This window comes from Melospiza melodia, chromosome Z (assembly GCF_035770615.1).
Source record: "Melospiza melodia melodia isolate bMelMel2 chromosome Z, bMelMel2.pri, whole genome shotgun sequence".
Lineage (NCBI taxonomy): Eukaryota > Metazoa > Chordata > Aves > Passeriformes > Passerellidae > Melospiza > Melospiza melodia.
Genome location: NC_086226.1, coordinates 79253817 through 79273559, shown reverse-complemented (window position 1 = coordinate 79273559; position 19743 = coordinate 79253817). Strand labels below are relative to the sequence as shown.

At 41.4% G+C, this 19743-nt stretch overlaps 1 protein-coding gene across 2 annotated transcripts in view; it reads left to right on the top strand.

Moving 5' to 3' along the window:
* Positions 1-15579: 15579 nt before the first annotated feature.
* Positions 15580-19743, top strand: part of FBN2 (fibrillin 2) — a 124484-nt gene continuing 120320 nt past the window's right edge. For both annotated transcript variants that reach the window (XM_063180437.1, XM_063180436.1), the window contains exons 1-2: positions 15580-15830; positions 16611-16693. In XM_063180437.1, coding sequence (XP_063036507.1) covers positions 15580-15830; positions 16611-16693 — 334 coding nt within the window. The remainder of the gene's footprint in view (positions 15831-16610; positions 16694-19743) is intronic.

Sequence of the window (19743 nt, the reverse complement as noted above, 5' to 3'; positions counted from 1 at the left end):
GAGCAAATCTGGGAAGGAACTTGATAAATCTGTGGCCTGCTCAAAAAAAAAAAAAAAAAAAAAAAAAGGCAGAATTTGTACATTTGTAGTTTTCTGTATGTGTTCTATCAATTGAAATTAATGTGTCATTTTCTCTTCTGCCACCACAAAAGTCACTTGAAAAGGAGCTCTAAAAAAAAAAAAAAAAAAGGCAAAACAAATAACACCAGAAACACAAACCACACTTCTAGAATTTTGTTCCAAAACACAAAAAAGGGGTGTTTTTCCCCTTCTGTGACTAGAAAATTGAGAGGTCACATCATCCCGAAGGCCAACACAGCAAACCAGACTAATTCTGACACCAGCCCTGTTGGCAACTGCTTCAGCAGCTTTGGCAGCCAAAGGTGGGGCCAGCCTGGAGCACGGGGAGATCCAGGCAGGCAGAGAGCCACAGCCCCACACATCAGTCCTGGAAAAAGCATCCCAGGGCTTGGCATCTGTGCTCTGGGGCTGGGGGAGCACAGCCCAGCACGGCCACACGTGTGCTGGCGTCCGCAGCACAGAAACAAAACACGCCAGAGCCCATTCCCTTCTTCTAGGGAAAAGAGGATTCTCTGAGAAGCCAAAGGTGAGGCTGCACATATTTTGTCTAAGCTACAGAAGGACTTTTACTTCTTATTTACCTCCAGAAGTTTTGTTCTCTGTTTCTGCTCAAACTGTTTTCACCCTCTGTTATTTACAGGGCGTTATCTCACCACGCTTCTTGGTTATCCCAAGTCATTCACAAGGAAATTAGGATGAAAATCCATACCTGACAATCCACAGCATGCAGACAGCATTCCAAATCTCCCCATTCTGTGCCATTAACAGGATTCTGACTTTTTCCAATTTTTTTGTTGTTGTTGCTTTTTTGTTTTGTTTTTTTTTGTTTGTTTTTTTGTTTGTTTGTTTGGGGTTTTGTTTTTTGTTTGTTTGTTTGTTTTGTTTTTTGGTGTTGTTTTGTTTTGTTTGGGGTTTTTTGCCTGTATATGGGCCAAAGATTCTTCCATTACATGATGAGCTCTTGGGAAGACAGGAATTGTTGTACTGACTCAGACTCAGGAGGGTTCCAGTGTTTGGGCTGAGGCTGGCTCTGAGCTTCCCCCTCCCAAAGGGAAGTCCACCAGATGTCCTGGGAAGACATCCTGGGCGCAAATGGGCAGAAATACATCCTAACACCAACTGCAATCTGATTTCCAGGCTGGCTGGGATCAGAAGCTGCACAATTGTATGGTGCAGTAGGAATTCCAAGTGTTTCAGATATCCTTAGGGAGGCTGCTCCAGCCTTAATGATCCCTGCACCCAGGGATAAACTGCAGCACTCACCCAGGGATGCAAAGGCATAATGCTGACTTAGAGAAAAACTGTCCTCACCTTTTTTGGGTTACAGCTGCTGGCTGGAGCTGTGAGAAACACCAATGTCACAGGGCTTGCAAGGGTTTTTCAGGATAAAGAGAGAGACGAGAATGTTGACCTCGTGTTCAGAAGGCTTGATTTATTATTTTATGACATATATTACATTATAACTACACTAAAAAGAAATAGAAGAGAAAGTTCTCAGAAGGCTAGCTAAGCTAAGAATAGAAAAGGAATGAATAACAAAGGTCTGTGTCCAGGCAGAAAGCAAGAACAGCTCTGCCGTGAGTGGTCAGTAAATCCAAACTTCCACATGAGACCAATCACAGGTGCACCTGTTGCATTCCACAGCAGCAGATAACCATTGTTCACATTTTATTGCTGAGGCCACAGCTTCTCAGAAGGGGGAAAAATCCTAAAGAAAGGATTTCTATGAAAAGATGTCTGTGACACACCAACAGGAGGTGATCTTGGCAAAAGCAGCGTGATCCCAGAGAAACAGAGAGGCCACACACTTCTGACAGCCAGCCTGTGAAATCTGCAGATGAGTTTGGTGATTTTGTGAGACCAGCCCATGAAATCTGACCATTTCCTGGAGATGAATGTGCTGGTTTCATGAAGATTATTTCTAGCTGTTTTATTGTTTCAATAACATTCAACCATTACTTCGTTTTCATGGTGCTCTCTGTGGAACCAGTACTGGAAATTTCCAGTAAAGTACTGGAAAACCTGTAATTGCTAATTTTAGACCAGTTTCCTCATTTTCATAGACTTAGCTAATTAAATCATGTCACTTCCATGTATGGTCAGCTGCATGCCTTGGTCAATTATTCCACTGGGGGCTACACCAGATTGTCAGAATAGTTATTAATAATGCATTATTAATATGGAATTTCATCATTATCAAGGCTGTTTCACAGAATTTATGGACTCTGAAATCTTATTCTGTGTATTTCTCATTGCCTGAGATCCCCAAACACTGAAGATATGACATAAAATTCCCACCACAAAACCAGGACATAATTCATCCCTAATTTTATGTGTTCTACTGAACCCTTTATGCCACAAAAATTGGAGTTCTCGTCTTGAAAAGGAGCTTTCAGAAATGACAAAAAAACAAAAACAGAAGATAGATCTTTACACATTTCCAAGAAAAATTCTCAACCTGCTCAATTTCCAGAGGCCTTTTTACTCACAGTGGCACTTCAAGTGGCTCTGAATTTGTTTCCTGCAAATGCAGGAATAGTGATTTTTTTAAAAAAATGTCCTTCCTGAAGTTAAATTTATAGTCTTTTAACATTGGATGTATCCTGGGATGTAAAGTGGATCTCCCACCTGAAAAAACAATGCATTTTTAATTATGTAGAAGCAGCTGGAGATTTTGAAACATTTGCTTTAGTCTGCTAAATTTTGAAACATTTAATTTTTAGAATTCATTAGTACTAAGCAGTGCACTAAGAGTGCTAAGCAGAGGCTCTCAGGACCTATTATGCTAAAGAAAGTTGACTTTTCTGCTAGCAGACAGGTATGAGTTATCCTGCCATCTATATTTCAAGCAAATGCTGATAAACTTTAATCAGAAATAGGTGAAGAGGAGATCTATCATTTCAATTGTAGTGCACTGAATTTTATACTAGGTTTACTCTGAAGCAGAAATGGCTGCATGTGAAGAATAATGCTAACAGTCCTAAATTTATGACCATTGATGACAACATTGGTGACAATTTTGTGGTTTTGTAAGTGATAAATATTTGGTGAGAGATGGTCACACGAATCCTGAAAATTGCCCCCACCTCAGCCTTGCACCACTAACACTGACAACCTGTAAAATTTAAATTTCTCTTGACTAATAAGAGATGCCTTTTAACTAGATAACACTCACTGGCATGAGTGATCACCCCTCCCAAATTATCATACCTATTTTAATTGAAATATTTTTAATATTTTGACTGCTACATGCAATAACAAGTGTAAAATACTGTCTGTCCTCAAGAAATCATCACTTCAGGATCTCCTGTCAAATGAACTGTGAGCCAACAATTCTGGCAGATGTCTGGCACCTTTTCCCTGACTTCCCAAAAGTCAGCAGGTAGGGAAAGCCTCTGCACATATTTGAGAGCTATAAATTAATTTTACATGTGTCTATAAAAGCAAAATGTGTAAACAGAGCATGAGGGCACAAGAACCCAGTGTAAGTTGAGTGAGTGACAATTGTGGGGTACAAAATCACATTCTGATAATTTTCACAGAAGTTTTTATGGTAACAGCTGGATTTGGCAGCCAGGTTGAAGAATTGGCACTTGGAGTCTACATTAATCAAGTTTCTAGAGTGTCAATTGTGGTGAAGGTGATACCCATACAAGCTTTCTTTCCAGCCTTATAGTCACTAACAACACACAGGAAAATCCTCATAGCTAAAGCTCCCTATCGGGTAAGTTAGTATTTCATAGCTTTAACAAATCCAATGTTAAAAGACTATAAATTCAGCTTGAGGAAGGACAGTAAAAGAAAAAAAAAAAAAAAAATCACCATTCCTACCTTTGCAGGAAACAAATTCAGGGCCACCTAAAGAATGTACAGAACTTCCTGCAGTTTATTTCAATTCACATTTCTCTGCTTCAGCCTACTACAGCATTAGTGCACATAACTTCCACATTCAACATCCAATTATGTGCAGAGGGGATAAAGTCATGTACACAAACACCACCACTGCCCACCTGTTTGGGTCGTTTATTTTCTTCATGTTGGTCATAAACAAGGCGCTGTTTCTCCAGATTTCTGCAGCAAGATCAGTTCCCATGAAGAAAGTGAGACTCAGCCTGTGGTTTATTGGAGAATTCCAGCTTAGGCTTCACTTTTTGTTGCTTTCAATTTTTGAATAATTATTCCAGCACTTTCTTGTTAGAAAGAAAGAAAGAAAATTACAGTGAATTATTATTTTTTTTTTAACAGATGAAACAGAATATTTTCAGTCGAATCAATTTACATATATATATATATATATATATATATACATACAACATATTTCAGTTCTGGGCTTGCTTAGCTTACGAATTCCAGGTTCCAATCCTGAATATTTTATCAAAAGGAATATGGATTTACAGAACTGTTGGTGATGGAATTTGTTGCTTGTGAGATAACAGAAGGAATGGGTAGGGCTGTGTTATGCAGTTTGATATGTTTGCTCTGGTATGTCTCAACAAGGCAGATTAACTTTAAATTACGTTTTTATTAGGGGACTGGTTTTTATCACAGGTGTTTAAATTCTTAAAGACACAGTATTGCATTGTAGTTTTCAAATTCTATTTTAACTTCAGAAGAATGCAGGAAAGGAAACAGATAAATAAATAAATAGTGAAATAAATTGTAGGTTTATGGTGAACTCTTTTCGCTGCAAATTGAGAGCTGTACCAGTCCTTGTCACTGTGCTGTATAAGTAATCTGAATGCCAGAAGTAATTTGCTCACAAAGACAGGCTAAATGCCATGAATAATTTATTTGCTTCTGACAGAATTATTTCCCTGATTCCACATCCTACATGATATCAAATTCAGGTTATGTGACCCTGCTTTGTAAAAATCTTGCAGTTGCTGCTCTTGGGATGAAGACAGTTGCTGCTGCTGGCCTGTGGAACCCTCACAGATTAGGATGTGTAAAATCTTTATATATATCTGCCTGCTTCTTTCTTCTCTTCTGGAAAGTATCTGCAAAACATCTTTTTTCCCCCCTCATCCATATAGCTCTAGAATTTCAAGTAGCTGTGCATAAAATGCACAATGAATCCACCTGCCAAGCTTACCAGCATCTCTTCTCAGCAGTCCCTGATAGACAATTCCCTCCTCTTTTATACTGATCATAATATTCTGTGATCAAGAAATTCAATGTTCATCCCATGAAACAAGAAAACAGCCCCAATGCATGAACAAAACCCCTAGATGTCAGTACAATAACACAAAAAAAAAAAAAAAAAGAGTAGCAGCTGCAAATAGCAGCAGAATTGTTTTAAAGTTAAGATGGTCTTGAATGACATTCAAGGAACTTGATAAAGAGATTTCAAGCTACGGAGAAAAAGAAAATATTTTTTCTTCACATTCACATGTGTTTTCCTCTAGGTTCTGTGCCAGTGGAAGTCAGTGGAGAACATGCCTTGGTTTCAGCTGCTGCTCTGGAAAGCTCTAGCATGGAAGCCTTATTTTGTGCAGAGAACCTTCTGGGCTATGTAAGAATAGCCACATTTTATGTCAGGTTTGGGTGTTTTAGTTCTCCTGGGCCAAGTCCTTCGGAAAAATATTAATGTTACATATATAAAACCATATTTGTTCAATTGCACACCTATAGAAATAAAAATATATGCTCTTTTCCTAAACAAAAAAAGACGTCTAAGAGAACAAAAATATTCCTTTTCTTTGTGTTCGCATGTTGGGAAAAAACCCATCTTAATCCCAAAAGCTAGTTTTTTAAATTGTGGGGGAAATGAATATATAAAAGAGATAAATAAATATACAGGCATGAAATCTACGTGAATATCTATGTATGAAATAAATATGACGCTTGAATTAGCAGAGATCTGTTTTTCTCTGCGTGCAAGACACACATGCAATCTGTGAAATGTTCTACCGTGGGCTGAAGGGGAAAGGGGTGTAACCAGCATTTCCTTTTCCGTCTGAAAATTTACAGGACTGCAGCAGGACATCTGTATGGAATTAGCATGGTTTCTGCCCCTCAAAAATTGAGATTCGTGTGTCTGCAAACTGAGACTTTGCAATCTCGAGTCCTGATTTGTTTTACCTAACAAAAACATCAGGACTGATTGCACCTTAGGGTGTAGTATTTAGAAAGGCAGAAATTAAGTTTTTAAGGAAGTAAAAATAAAAGCAGACAGTTTCATGTTGCTTTAAAGTCTTTGAATCTTTAGATACCTTTAGATGTGTGTAAGGGGTTGTGTGCAGCAGCCTATATATACACCAAACCCTATCCCTATATTTGCAGGCAATATTTGGGAGCTTAATTTGGGAGCTTCAAATGTACTCAAAAAATCCTTCTTTCTGGAAAGCCACGTGACAAACATTTCTGCCAGTTTTCTTATGGAATTTGCACTGGTGCATGACCTCTTATTTTTCCTTCCTATAGTCTATAGGAAGGGCATGCTGTATATAACATTTCGTAATTACAACATGCTGGCCTAGAGCTGCTGAAATACATTAATGCAAACTCCAAATTGTTCTTAGAGTATGTAGTTCCATCACAGGTGTTTTAAACATTCCATAATGATATTATAACATATTATACACGAGAATTTTATACAAGACACGGAATAGATTTTATTTCTCTGCTTGAACAGTGAGATGGGACCGGCTGTGCGGTCCCTTGCCTGAACCATTCTGGGGTTCCATGAACTCAGCATTTGCACAGCCCTTACTGCCCTGGTTTAGGGCAAATTTGGGAGAGAATCTCCAAAGGGGCCCCTCCAGAAAGCAAACCCACACGGCCCCATCCCACAACCGGATCGGGAAGGATTCCTTGGAGAGAGGTGGAAAGAACCTGTTTATTGAACCAAAACAAACCAAAACAAAACTTTCACTCTTCAGTGCCAGTCGTGAAGGCACAGAACGTCACGTCCTGCATAAACAGAACACACAAATGGGGATACAAGCATCAGAATGTCACCCCAGGACAAGCAAGAAATGAATCAAAGTCTACCTTTACTTATATTCCATGAACCTATTTTAATTTGGCAGAAAAAGGAAGTTTTGTTCTAGTTTTGCAAAACCAATCATGGAATCATGGATTTGTGAAGGTTGGAAAAGGCCTCTAAGATCAATGGGTTCACTGGACAGGAAAAACACAAGATGATCACCACAGAAAACTGTTACTACTTCTTTTGTTCTAGATTATTCATATAAAACATAAATAACCACATATATAGATATATCAGGACATTACATATATAGATGTATCAGGATATTTATATTGCTTAATTCAGGGGTGATCAGAGAACATGTCATCTCAGTGAGTTTTAGGACAGCTGAATCCTATCTTTCTAAATATGTTATTTAAGAGAAGCTGAATCAGAAAATGATGCTTGGAGAAATGTATAAAATGACTGCTACATCCAGCTATAAAATTATTAATGTGTTTAAACAACTTAAAACATGTTGACTGAGTTTAATGCCAGATGAATTTTCTCCTGAGCAATTGAGCCCTTTTATCTGCTCCACCTACAGACTCCCAAGGGAAGAGCTTCCTAATAAGATAAATTAAATTAATTATTAATTATAGGCATATTCTTAACCTGGGAATTACTCTTGCAGCTATGTTGGGGTTTTCTTTCCAAAAATAAAAACAGAATATCCAATAATTTCTACCGGGGTTTTTATCTTGTTTAACTTGAATAATTTTAAGATAGACACTGAAGTGTCGGAGGTCTACGTACAACCTCCTGTTTAATTTTATTTCTTATTTCTATTAGCAATTTTGCAAATACAATTTGGTTACCTTTTTCTAGAAGAAAAGAGAATGCTTTTTTTTTTTAACTCTTTCAACTCCTTCATTTTGATGACAGATTTCAGACCTCAAAGTAGGATGTGCTTGGTGGTAGTTAAAATGTCTAAATTAGGAACATTTCACTTCTGTTTGCTAGCACTTAAAAAAAAAGAAAAATCAGTAGAGTGGTCCACTCTACTTCTACTATACTAAAAAAAAATCCCAAATTATAATGAGGTCTTACAGGCAGAACACACAAATCAGTTCTGGAATGATGTGCTAAAATATCTTGCCTTGTTTACATTTTTATTTGTGCCGCAAAGGTAAAGAATCAGACATTCCAAGCTGGGTAATCCTTTTGTAGATGATGCTTTGCATTGTTGAGAGATCTTTTGTTTAATTGCAAGGAACGGTTCCCTCATGACATCTTTCACCACATTTTTTTGCTTTTTTCAAATTGTCTTGTGCCTTAAGTACCTTTCTCTTCTGTTTTTTAAGCCTCACTTAATGTTTTGCTCTTTTTCAATATGCCTCAGGCAACATATACATTTTTTTCCTTCTACAGTGAAAGCATGGCTTTGAAACCACTACTAAAATATTTTTGAATTTTAAAAGTTATAAAACCGAAACTGTGTAATAATTGATCTATTTGTTGCATATGCAAGGGACTTTATGTTGAATAATATATTCACTTATATAGGTATGAAAATTAATTAATACAAAAATGCGAATCAAAATTGTTTCTTAAATGGCTGTAATACCCTTCATATGCATTGAAGTTTTACAAACAAGCACACAGAGAGGGGAGATCATAACTCTTTACTTATTTCTTTTTTATTGAAAATAAACTTAGAGTGGGAGAAAATTAGTTTTAGCTCTTTTTCCTTACTAGTTTTTATTTTTTGTTTGCTGAATTATGGCATATACCAAATCAATGCCTATATTTAAAGGGTGGGAGAAAGGAAGTTAGACCAACCTCATTTCCTGGCCTGAAATAATGCTGAAAATTGAAATAATTCAAGTTTCTATGTGAAAACAAGAAAATCAAAGCTAATCAAAAGATACTCCTCTAAAGCAAGGAAGGAACAGGCAGAGAATGAAGCAGACAGGCTGAATAATAAAAAAATTAAAAAATATATTGATTACCTAATCTCAGCAATGCTTTTGAAACAGTCTCAAATTACATCTTCTAAGTAAGAAAAGCATCACAGTCTAGAGTAAAGTATTTCATTTTATATTATTTATTCTATTTCCAGATTAATGATGATCTGGAGATAGCACAATTACTTTGGAGGACAGGATTGGAAATCAAAATGATTGGTCAGATATATGGTCAGAAATACTACACAAATGGTAAAAAGAAAAGAAAGCACAGGTAAAAGTCAACCAAGCAAGCAAAAAGAGGATGCAGCTCAATCCTTCTTTGTGGTGAAACCACTGTAATCTATAGCAGATCACCTACAGCTGCGCAGAATTCCTGTGCTTCAGGTACAGGCTAAATGGTCTATTTCATTTTTGCTTTATAGCACAGAGGTTTAATCAAATGAGTTTCCAAGGTCTTTGCCAAAAATACTTTTAAAAAAGATCTATGGTAAAGATACCAGAGATATCAAACAATATTAACAAATTTGTTTGATAATATTTAACAAATTAATATTTGTTAATATTAATAAATATTTAACAAATATTTAACAAATGAAGTTCAGGCCCTCACTGAACATGCAGATGTGTGAATTCAGTCCACTGGGGAAAAGGGAAAAGCTGAAAAGAAATTTTTAGTCCTGACATTGTCTTGTCACTTCTACTTTCAATATCTGTACTGGGTCTAGACATCCACCACTGTGTGTTCTTGGCGATTCAAGTAATGAAGGGCTGAGAATGCTTTTACTTGTTAAATCAATGTGGCCATTGAGAAACGTCATTTTCAGAACTGTAAGAAATTATTTACAACCACTGAGTCTAGTTTAGTTAGATCCTACATTAGCAAAATGATGGCCTATGTTTTTACTCTGTTTCAAAGTGTCAAAATAATATGATTGGCTTTACTTAAATTTATCTCTCACCCTTGTCTGGGAAGAAATTTAATCACTTTGGGAAAAGTTCAGATCAAAAAATAATCCCATAAAGCATTATGAGCTTTTCTCTGGAAAAAAATCATTTATGCAGATGTACACTTGCATGCTTCCTGAATGTTCACAATATGTAACATTTTGAACAATTGTTATTGGAATTGGCCAGACTTGAGGTCGAAGTTCAAGTAGAGCAAGAGAGGCATCACTCATCCTTCTGCATCAGCTACATGATGCCAATATATCATGGCAACCTCTGTGAAAGAAGCTTTTTTGTTTTACAACACTCAGGGAATACAGAATTTGGATCAGCAGATCCAAATGTGTCCTAGGCTGATAAGAAGTGAGTCTTTTGGGATGCTGTGGTCAGACCACTCAGATCAGTGCTCAGATCTGAATATTGGCACCTGGTGTGGCCGCTGAAGACAGGGATACAGGGATACAGCTCTGAGAACACAGGGTGTTAAAAAGCAGAGGAATTCTCTCCTGGTTCCATCTGTGAAAGATGTCAGCCTTCCCCTGCCCAGCTGCAGGATGCAAGGGTGGAGGAGCACTGAGAGGCACTGGGCAGCCTCTCGGGGTCTCTGCTGAGATATTTTCCCTGTGACCCTGAGATATTTTCCAAAGTCTCTTTTCCCAGCCCGGCGCTTGAAGAAGGAGTCAGGGCTCTTCATTTCTCGGTCTCAATGTTGTTTATTGTTCCTTGTCTATAAAATTCTTTCTCCTGTCCTGAGCAGGTCTGCTCAACAGGACAGTTCCAGGCACTCTCCCTGCCTCCGGGGTGGTGTTATGTCTTTAAACTGAAAACTTTGTATACAATATTTACAATAACTTCCCAATACCTATCACCTATGTGAGCTTCTACTCTAAACCAATCCAAAAGTGCCAACACCACAGCAGGAGATGGAGGCCAAGAAGAAGAAGGAGAAAGGCTGGACATGCCCAGATTCCTCCATCTTGCCTCCTGAACCCCCATATCAAAAACCCCAAAATCTACTTTTCCACCCCATGATAACTTCACTATCATTCTACCTAAACTGTTGTGTCTTGCAGATCTTCATCTGAGGTTGGTAACTTGCTCCACGGGTCATAACCAAACCCACAGGGGCATTTTGGGCTCTGTGCCCCCTGGCAGGGGTCCTGGCCGTCCTGGGCAGCCAGAGGGATGTCCTGGGTTCCCACAGCAGCCACCCAACTCCCCCCTGGGAGAGAGAGAGGGAGAGAGCCTGTGCTTGTGCTATCTTGAACTTTGATATCATGTGCTGGCAGCACAGCGGGGCTGTGGTGAGAAAGTGCTCGACATTTTAAGTGTTTTCTTGGACAGTGGAAACTTTACAAAACACGAGTCCGCCTTGGTTTGAACGAGAAGAGAGACAGACATGAAACAGGAGGAAATGGGCAAGCGTGGTGAAAGCCAGAGCAGGTGAAGGATGTCAGAAGAAGGCGAGGAAGAATCCTAGGTGGAAGGAGATGACGGAGTGGCCTTTGGCTGGACTTTTTTCTTGCATAGCCATGGATTGAACCGATTTTTCCTGTAACACAGAGACTGCATTTTAGGGGGATGCAATGAGCCAAGAGAGTGACCTGCCTCAGTGACTGCCAGTGCAGGAGTGAAGTGGACAGAAAAGGCTGAGGAGGGTGTGGTGGTGCCCTCTCTCTTCAGGGAAGAACAACATCTCTGTTCTCAAGACCCTCGGCCCTGGGGAAGGTGAGAATGGGGGAAGTGTTGTCCCAAAAATGAGAAACTGATGGTTTTTGGTACTTGGCAAAGCATCCTTAAAAGGAGCCCTATAAGCAGTTTTGGTCCATGGATGGTGGTGAGAGCACTGTATATGGAAGGAGGATGTCAGGATGGCAGTGCCATGTGTGACATGGAAACACAAGAGGCTTCAGCTGTGTTTCCTGGGGAACTATGGTACAAGAGAGATTGCTGCCTCCCTTGATGAACTGAGAGTTGATTATCTGAGGCATGGTAACTCGATTGAGAATCTAAAATGATATTTCGTGTGGTGGTGGAAATTGAGGGGAGGAAGAGGAATGCTTTTGGAAAGCTTTCATTCTGAGTTCTGTGTGCTCCTTTTTTTCATACTGTAAGTTAATAAAGTTCTTCTCCTTATTCCGAAGCTTGAGCTTGTTCTGCTCTATTTTTGGTCACATCTCACAGCAGCCACTGGGGAGAACATATTTTCATGGGGCACGCTGGCATTCTGGACACATCGAACCATAACAAAATGCTTTCCAAAAGCTGTGGGAGACAGGATCAGGGCTGGGATGCCTTGGAAGAACACCCTGGTTTAATTCAGGGTGAAGAAGTGAAACACTTTCCTACAGCTCCCTGCGCCTCCACGAAATGCCGCCAACTGTCGCTCACCCTCCAGTTCTGGAAGGTTCTACGCTCCGAGTTTCCCCATTGGCTCTCCACAGAAGGCCCCTCCCTCCCTTCTCTCTGATTGGTCCAGCCTGTGTCACTCCACTCTGGCTCCTCCCCCGGACCTTTTCCCTGTCGGACTGCGGGAATCCACAGAACCAGAGGGTTTGGGGAAAGCTGCAAAGGCAGGCCTCAGAGACAGCGGGACTGTGATGGGAGCCAAGCAGCAGCCATGAGATAGGTCAGCAGAAAAATTATTTAAACTGTAGAAAAGCAAGGACAAATAGAACAGTGGTCTGTGTATTAACGCTTGTCTGAATAGCTCCCTAAGCTGCAGATAAGTATATCTAGCAAGGTATTAGGAAGTTTGAAGCTTAATAATGGAGCTCTGTGCATTGTGTTTTAAGGCTTACAAGCAGGTATTGTATTTGAAATAAGCAAGCATTGTTTAACCAAAGGTACCTGTGCTTACAGTGGTTGGATAGAACTACTGTCAGTGTGCTTTTGCTTTGTGTGATTGGTCAAAAATCTTATAAAGTGAGTTGTGACATTGAGTTCTGTGTCTGCTGCCTGGGATGTGAGCTGGTGGCATCTTCCCATTGCCATAGCCATGGACTGAGAGTGATGCTGGAAAATCAAACAGCTCGAGGCAGTTCCTCAGCAGCCCCGTCGCGTTTGTGATTTGTACAGAGACCCCCAGCCGATGATAAAGGGGAGCCACCTGCAGCAGAGGTATAATATTTTTCCTAAAAAATCTAGTTTTGTCCCACAAGTAGTTGTAGTCTTGGGTTCTGCTCTTGGGTTCTGCAGAGCTGTGTTCCTGTCTTGTCCAAGCAGCTCTTAGTTGTAGTACTGATTTGATTTATCATGTTGCGCTTTTTATTCTATGCATTTTCTTCCATATTTTTAAGAGAGCCGCTGCTAGCTAAAGAACCCAAGCCTTCTGGCAGTGATTTTTCTCTCCTTTACCACAGCAGTGGCTTTTCTGGGCAGCCATTGGAAATTTACCATGCGTAGTTCTAAGATGAATGATCAGAACATAATCATTATTTTAAATCATGTCTGCTCTTTTACCCATAGAGTATTTGTGATGCCCATTCTAACAAAGACAGCTTTCTTGGGAAGCATTAATTTCTATTCATATTTACAAGACCAGACTTACCAAAAGTAAGACATCTTGCCCAGTGAATGTTTTATAATTTTGTGTGCTAGCACCTTCTTGAGTGCAAGAAGGTCTCTTGAGTCTTACAACCACTTTACAAATCGCTGGTAGCTGCTGACTTTGCTTTTGATACTCTACACATTATTTCCAGTTTGAAATTATGTCTCCCTTGGCTTTAAATTGTAACTTTCCTATGCTCTAATTTCTAGCCCACCCTTGCTGTGTAATTGCCAAACTTTTCTGGGGTGTTGTTTCACTGTTTGGGGTTTTTTCCCCTTCAGGATTTTCTAGTGTTGTCTTTTTACAGATGTGCTGTGTTTACCTTCTGAATTGCTTTTTTATCACTGTGTTTCCTGATACCCAAGACCCTGAGCTTATCTCAAATCAGTTCTTTCCTTTTGATTTCTTGTGTCCTATCTATTTATTCCATGTGTTTTCTGGAGATAGTTATTCACACGAAGTGGCATGGAATCTTCCTCTTTCCTCAGCTGCACTTCATTCACGACAGGTTTAACAGCTTCTGCTTGAAAGAAATTCCAAATCTCACCCACAATCAGGAGGTTGCTGAACTCTCCAAACCCAGTTGCCTTCATAAATACTTTTAGTTTCTTAAGGTTCTTTAAAGACTGAGGTTCTCTCATGCAAAATTGGTTCTGCTAAATTTACAAATTTAAACAAAATCAGCTTCTGCTCTGTCAGAACATGGGTCAGTAAATGGAGCTTCTGTCAGAGCCACTGGTGGTCTGTCAGGACCATCAATGCAGGGCAGTAAATGGAAAAAGAGAGTTGGCTGCTTGAGTTTTATTTCAGAGATAACAAAATCTGGCTCCTGCTTCTCACCCCTAGAAGTGACAGATAAAGCGCACGTGGAGGTAAATGAAGCTGTGACATGTCCCAGTTTTGTTGCAAAAGACAAAAACTCTAAAGTTTCCAGGTTGCCACACTATAACCATGGGCTGTAGAGCATGAGGTGTTCACCCCTAGAGGCACAGCTCAAAGGGATAAAACTCTCAGACGACAAAACCAGATTGTGCCGTGTTATCGCAATGGCAAGCACCCAGCACTTGGGCACTGTCAGCAGGGCCACGTCTTTGTCCTCACTTCTTTTATTTGTTCCTCACCGGTGGCTAACTATTCGGCACATCTAGCTAAATGCATGCTCTCGGCCTTAAAAAGCAAGCAGGAAAATCCCTAAGCCAGAGGCTTTCTTGGGGATGGTTATGTAGGGAGAAACAGCAAGCAGAGAACAAGCAAAGATTTTGCTCGTTCCTGAAGGGAACTGCTCCTGAAGGAAAGCGCCAGCTCTTCCAGCACCACACATCCCTGCTCTTGATGGCAGAAGCGCCGTAAGACGCTCGATGCTGAGGCGATAGGAAGGGGGAAGGAGCTCTCGGAGGAGCCCAGCGCTCCTGTGCCAGACCCAGCTGGCGGGGCAGGTGTGCTGGCTCATCCTTGCCACCAGAACCTTTTGGGGAGAACGGAAGGAATGCGCAGAACCCGCTTTGGGACCAGCTCTACCCTCACCGCTGGCTCTCCGAGAGCCCCGTTCCCTCCAGCAGCCGCCAGCCCTCACTCCCTCCTCCTCTCCCCTTCCCTCCTGCCATCCCCTCTTCCCGGCCCCGTCCCTCCCTTCCTCTCCCCCTCCCCAGCCCCTCACCGGCACCGGCTCCTCCTCCGCTCTTTTCGCTGTAAATCCGCCCCTGGCGCTGGGCAGGGGCTTTTCGCTCCCCTCTCGCTCTGCCCCAGCACGTTTATTTAGCCGCGGTTAATTAGCGTCTGGTTCTTTTTTTTTTTCTTTCTTTCTTTTTTTTTTTTTTTTTTTAAGGGAAAATTCAGCGCGGTTCCCTTAGATTTCCTGTTGCGGCGGAGTGGGCGGGGAGGGGGAGAGAAAATCCAACTATTCACCTCTTTTTTCCCACTTCTCCGCAGAGGGCTGTCTGCGAGCACAGTGGAGCCCGGGCTTTGATGGCACCGGCCGGGCAGGCTGGGAAGGACACACGGCGCGTTTCCCGCGGCTGAAGTTTCTCCCCGCCCGGGGGCCGCCCCGTGCCCGCTGAGGGCGGTGCGGGACCCGCGCTCCCGCCCGCGGCTGCCGGCCCGCTTCCCGCCGGAATAGCCGCAGCATGGGCAGGCGGCGGCGGCTCTGGGCACAGCGCTGGTGCTTCTTATCGCTGTGCCTGGGCTGCCTCGTGCTGTGTGCGCAGGGAGCGGCCGGGAGGCAGCAGCGACAGCCGCAGCAGCAGCATCGGCCGGCGCTCCGCGCTCCCTCAGGAGCGGGCGGCCCCTTGGCCGCTACCGCCGCGCACCGGGAGGACGGGGCCGGGGGCGCCTCCGGTCGGGTCCGCAGGCGAGGACAGCACGACGGGCTCCGAGGGTAGGGACAAGGCTGAAACCCCCTTCCCCGCCGCCTGCGTGCTCCCCAGGGCATGTCCCCAGCCAGAGCCCCTTGCCGGCGGTCCCGGTGTGTGTGCCCCCGGTGCCGCTCTCCCTCCCGCCTCTCTGAGGCTGCGGACTCGCGGTTCGATAAGCGGGAGTTTGGTGCTTGCCTGTGGAATCTGGCTTCCTAATTAGTGCGATTTAATTAAACGCTGACCTTGTGGGGGGCCTAGATTACAGCTAATGAATTTGGCTCCTTGGTACAGGGTCCTCCGATATTGAGACGCTTAGACGCTCACTGTTTTGGAGGGTTTCTACCTAGAAATTATGCAGAGTCGGTTTGGTTTTCTTCTGATGTTTCAGGGACTTCTTGGTATTAGCTTATCCTTATGAGAGGGCATCCCTTCTGTCTAGTGTCAGATGACAGCAAGAAGCTCGTTTTTATGGCAGTGCTTCTCAGACTTTGAATGAAAGCAGAATCAAACTCATCTCTTCCATATCCTCAGTTTTTGCAAGAAGGATGAATGTTACCCACCCTTGCCTCATCTACCTCTCCTCTTTTGTATTAATCAGTTGAACTAACCCAAAAATAAAATCTCTTGGAGGAAGATTTTTTTTTTCCCTTTGGGGAGGATATTTTTGTGGACAACTTCGCTATGCAGTTTTTTGTTTGTTTTATGCAGCTAGATTCTTCCCGTGTGTGTATGTAAAACATTAAATTCTCTTTGGAGTGCTTCCTGTTTTCCTGTGCACATTTATTGATTTGTCTGTGTTGCAGGCCAAATGTGTGTGGTTCTAGATTTCGCTCCTACTGTTGCCCTGGGTGGAGGACCCTTGCTGGAGGGAATCAGTGCATTGTTCGTAAGTGTCTGGCTGCTTCTACTGCTCAGGGCTTAATAAGGAGAGTAAATATTCTCCTACGAGTCACACTTATCCTTCAGCACAAGAAAAGCTACTTCCAGTTCTGTGCTTCACGTTATTTTTAGGCAATAATTTATTTTTTTAGGAAAAATAAACCAGATGGAATTGCAGGTCCGCGTTCCTTGTAGCTGAAAGGGGCTGTATGTTGATAAGAGACATGTCTCCACCTAGTTTTTAAAGAAAACCCGTGACAGCTCAGGAAAAAAGTCCGAAACTTTGTCAAATCAAATGCTGAACTGTAGTAACAGGGGAAAAAAAAAAGCCAAAAGGTTTTGATATAGGCAAATCAGATCTTGAAGTTCTCTGAAGCTTGGAATTACAATCAAATAGAAAGCTCCTTTACATCTGGGATGCTTACTGTCTTGGCTGTTATTTTTAGTTGTGTTTTGATGGCTGTCAGGCATGTAGACTGGCTGCTGGCTGGTACTGTGCTGACAGATGTGACTTTTGACATACATGGTATGGCAAAAAAATAAAAAGGAAAAAGGTTGTGTGTGAGGGGAATGTGCTCAGAACTCTGGTGGGATGATGTCTTTGGGGGTGTTTACCATGAAATATAAAATGAAGTTGAGATTTCTCTGTGTTAGGTAACAGCTGATAGTAGACAATGCCTCCTTCAGACCTTAAATTTTTAATCTGTTGCCATTTAATTTAGCCTGTCGCTGTCTGTTTTGTTAATAAGTATGCTCAACTTCAGAGTGGAGGTCTTTGTCATTCTCCATCTGATTAACTGCAGGTATGCAGCACAAAACTGGGCAAGGGAAGGGTGATAAACCAAGGTTACTTTTTATGATTCCAGGCCTCCCTCACCTGCTCACATCTGTTGGTTTTACATGGTTAGACTTGACTGGCTAATATTGGGGATAACTGTGCCGTGTAACACTTATTTTCACCTCAAGCTGACCCAGAATTTTCCAGCGAAGGATTATGGTGCCATTCAGAGGAAGATCCTTTTATTGATGTTGCTGTGGAATAAAAGGAGTTCCTCACAATGTTCTTTTCACATTTATCAAATCTTTCAATACTGGTTGCTTTGCTTTAATGTAAAGTAGAGATTTTAAGAAGGATTTGGGCTGCCTATTATGCTGTTGATAGGCTTTTCAGATTCAGCTGTGTGTGGGGCTCAAATGTGTTTAGGGGCTTTCAACAATCCTTACAACATATCCTTTAAATTGTCTCTCAATGCCTCTTAAAGGCCTTGCTCTCAGGCCTGCCCACATCCAGAATAATCTGTTTTATTTTTAATTTATGTGCACAAGGGACATCATCTAGCTCCTGCCTGCTTACTGCACTCTAATTGCAGTAAGCAATTGGAAAGAAAATTGCACTGTCTAACATGTTTATAGGGTGAATGATTTTGGCAGAGCAGTATTGTCTGTGACACTTTTCTGCTTTTGGTTGAGGTTTAAGTGTACGCATTTCTATGCTGACATTTAATGTCTGTGGAGATGACATTCCCTTTAGCTAGAGTTTTTCACCTAGAAAAAACCTCCTGCACAGGATGCTGGACAAGGTATCAAACTTCTTATTGGAGATGTGCTGGTTATAATTGATGCATACTTTAACTGGTGATTTTAAAGTGGTATTTCAATGAGGAGAAATCTATGAGCCAATGGTAGGTGAAAAAGAAACCATCCTGACCTGACAGCGTTTCAAGCTGGTGATGTGGTGGTGGTTGTTGGTGGTCTGTGGCACATTTATGATTAAAAGTGATCTTTTGTCTAAAAACCAAGATTTTAGACCTTGGTCTGAAAGGTCTACTTACTTTTACTCTTTTGTTATACAGAGTAAACTGTTCTGATGAAGGCATATTTAGGATATAGCCTTAAACTCTAGGGCCTTCAGTTTGGTAAAAAAATTACTCCTTTGCGGATAATAAATTAAGAAATGGACTAAATGTAAACCTTACTCTATCAAGAGGTTGACATTGTAGTATATAAAGATGGACTGAACAGGAATATTAAAAAACAACCCCATTTCCTGTGCTCGTCAAGTGCTCTAAATCCACATCCTGGCTCATGGAATCGTATTTTAAGTCAACCCATGGCACGTCTCTAATTCCAGTTAAACAGAAAAATCCCATAAACTCTTTGACTTCTCGTGCTTTCACATTTGGGACATTATTGTAGCACGTAGATGACGCATTTTTGCGTCTTTTGGATGCCCAGAGAGTGGTGTGTGATCTTCTCAAGGTATTTGGTTGTAGTCCTTCAGTGGAGATGTGCTGCCAGATTATTTGGTTCTCACAGAACTCTAGGCCAATTTACAAAGAAATTGTGATTCTTAGGGGTTTTTTGGTGGTGGTGTTTGCTTGTTTTTGAGGATTTTTTATTCTACAAGCTATCTGTTGCACAATGTATGTCTTTCTGAAATCCTCTGTTGTGCTATAGTGACTCTGACTGCTTCAGGCTCTTTTAATTCATTTGCTGCTTGAGCAGATGGATTTGATGTATTAATTTATATCTGCTTTAGAATAATTTATACTTCTAGCTCTTTTTTTTTTGTGGTTCTGTCACTTCTTGCTGTGCTGGATGGTGAGTGAGAAGGAAAAGCAGGAACTTGGGGTCATCATGGGGATGGCACAAGGTCAGGCATGCAACACGCCAGGTGTGGGCTCAACAGGCTTTCCTGGGCTTTTTATGCTTTTTAAATAAAAGTGTGGGAGGTACCTGAGTGCAGGAAACTATATTTAGGGAAACACTACAAAGTTGCAAAGTCCAGCATTTGCACATTGACTTCCCGCCAAGCTTCTGTGGGCAAAGGATGGATAATCGTGGGAATAGGAAAAAAAAAAAAAAAGACCCTAAAATGCTTTTAAAATGGTGATTGTAAGAGTGAAGCCCATAGTGCAAATTGGCATTGTTTACATTCCTTCAAATCTTGGGTTCTTGGTAATGTTTTCTCACAGTCTTGTGGTCTAAAAGACGTGTTTTTAATGATTTTACATTGCTTGCATAATTGGCTGATACTTCTAACTGGGCAAAGAATTG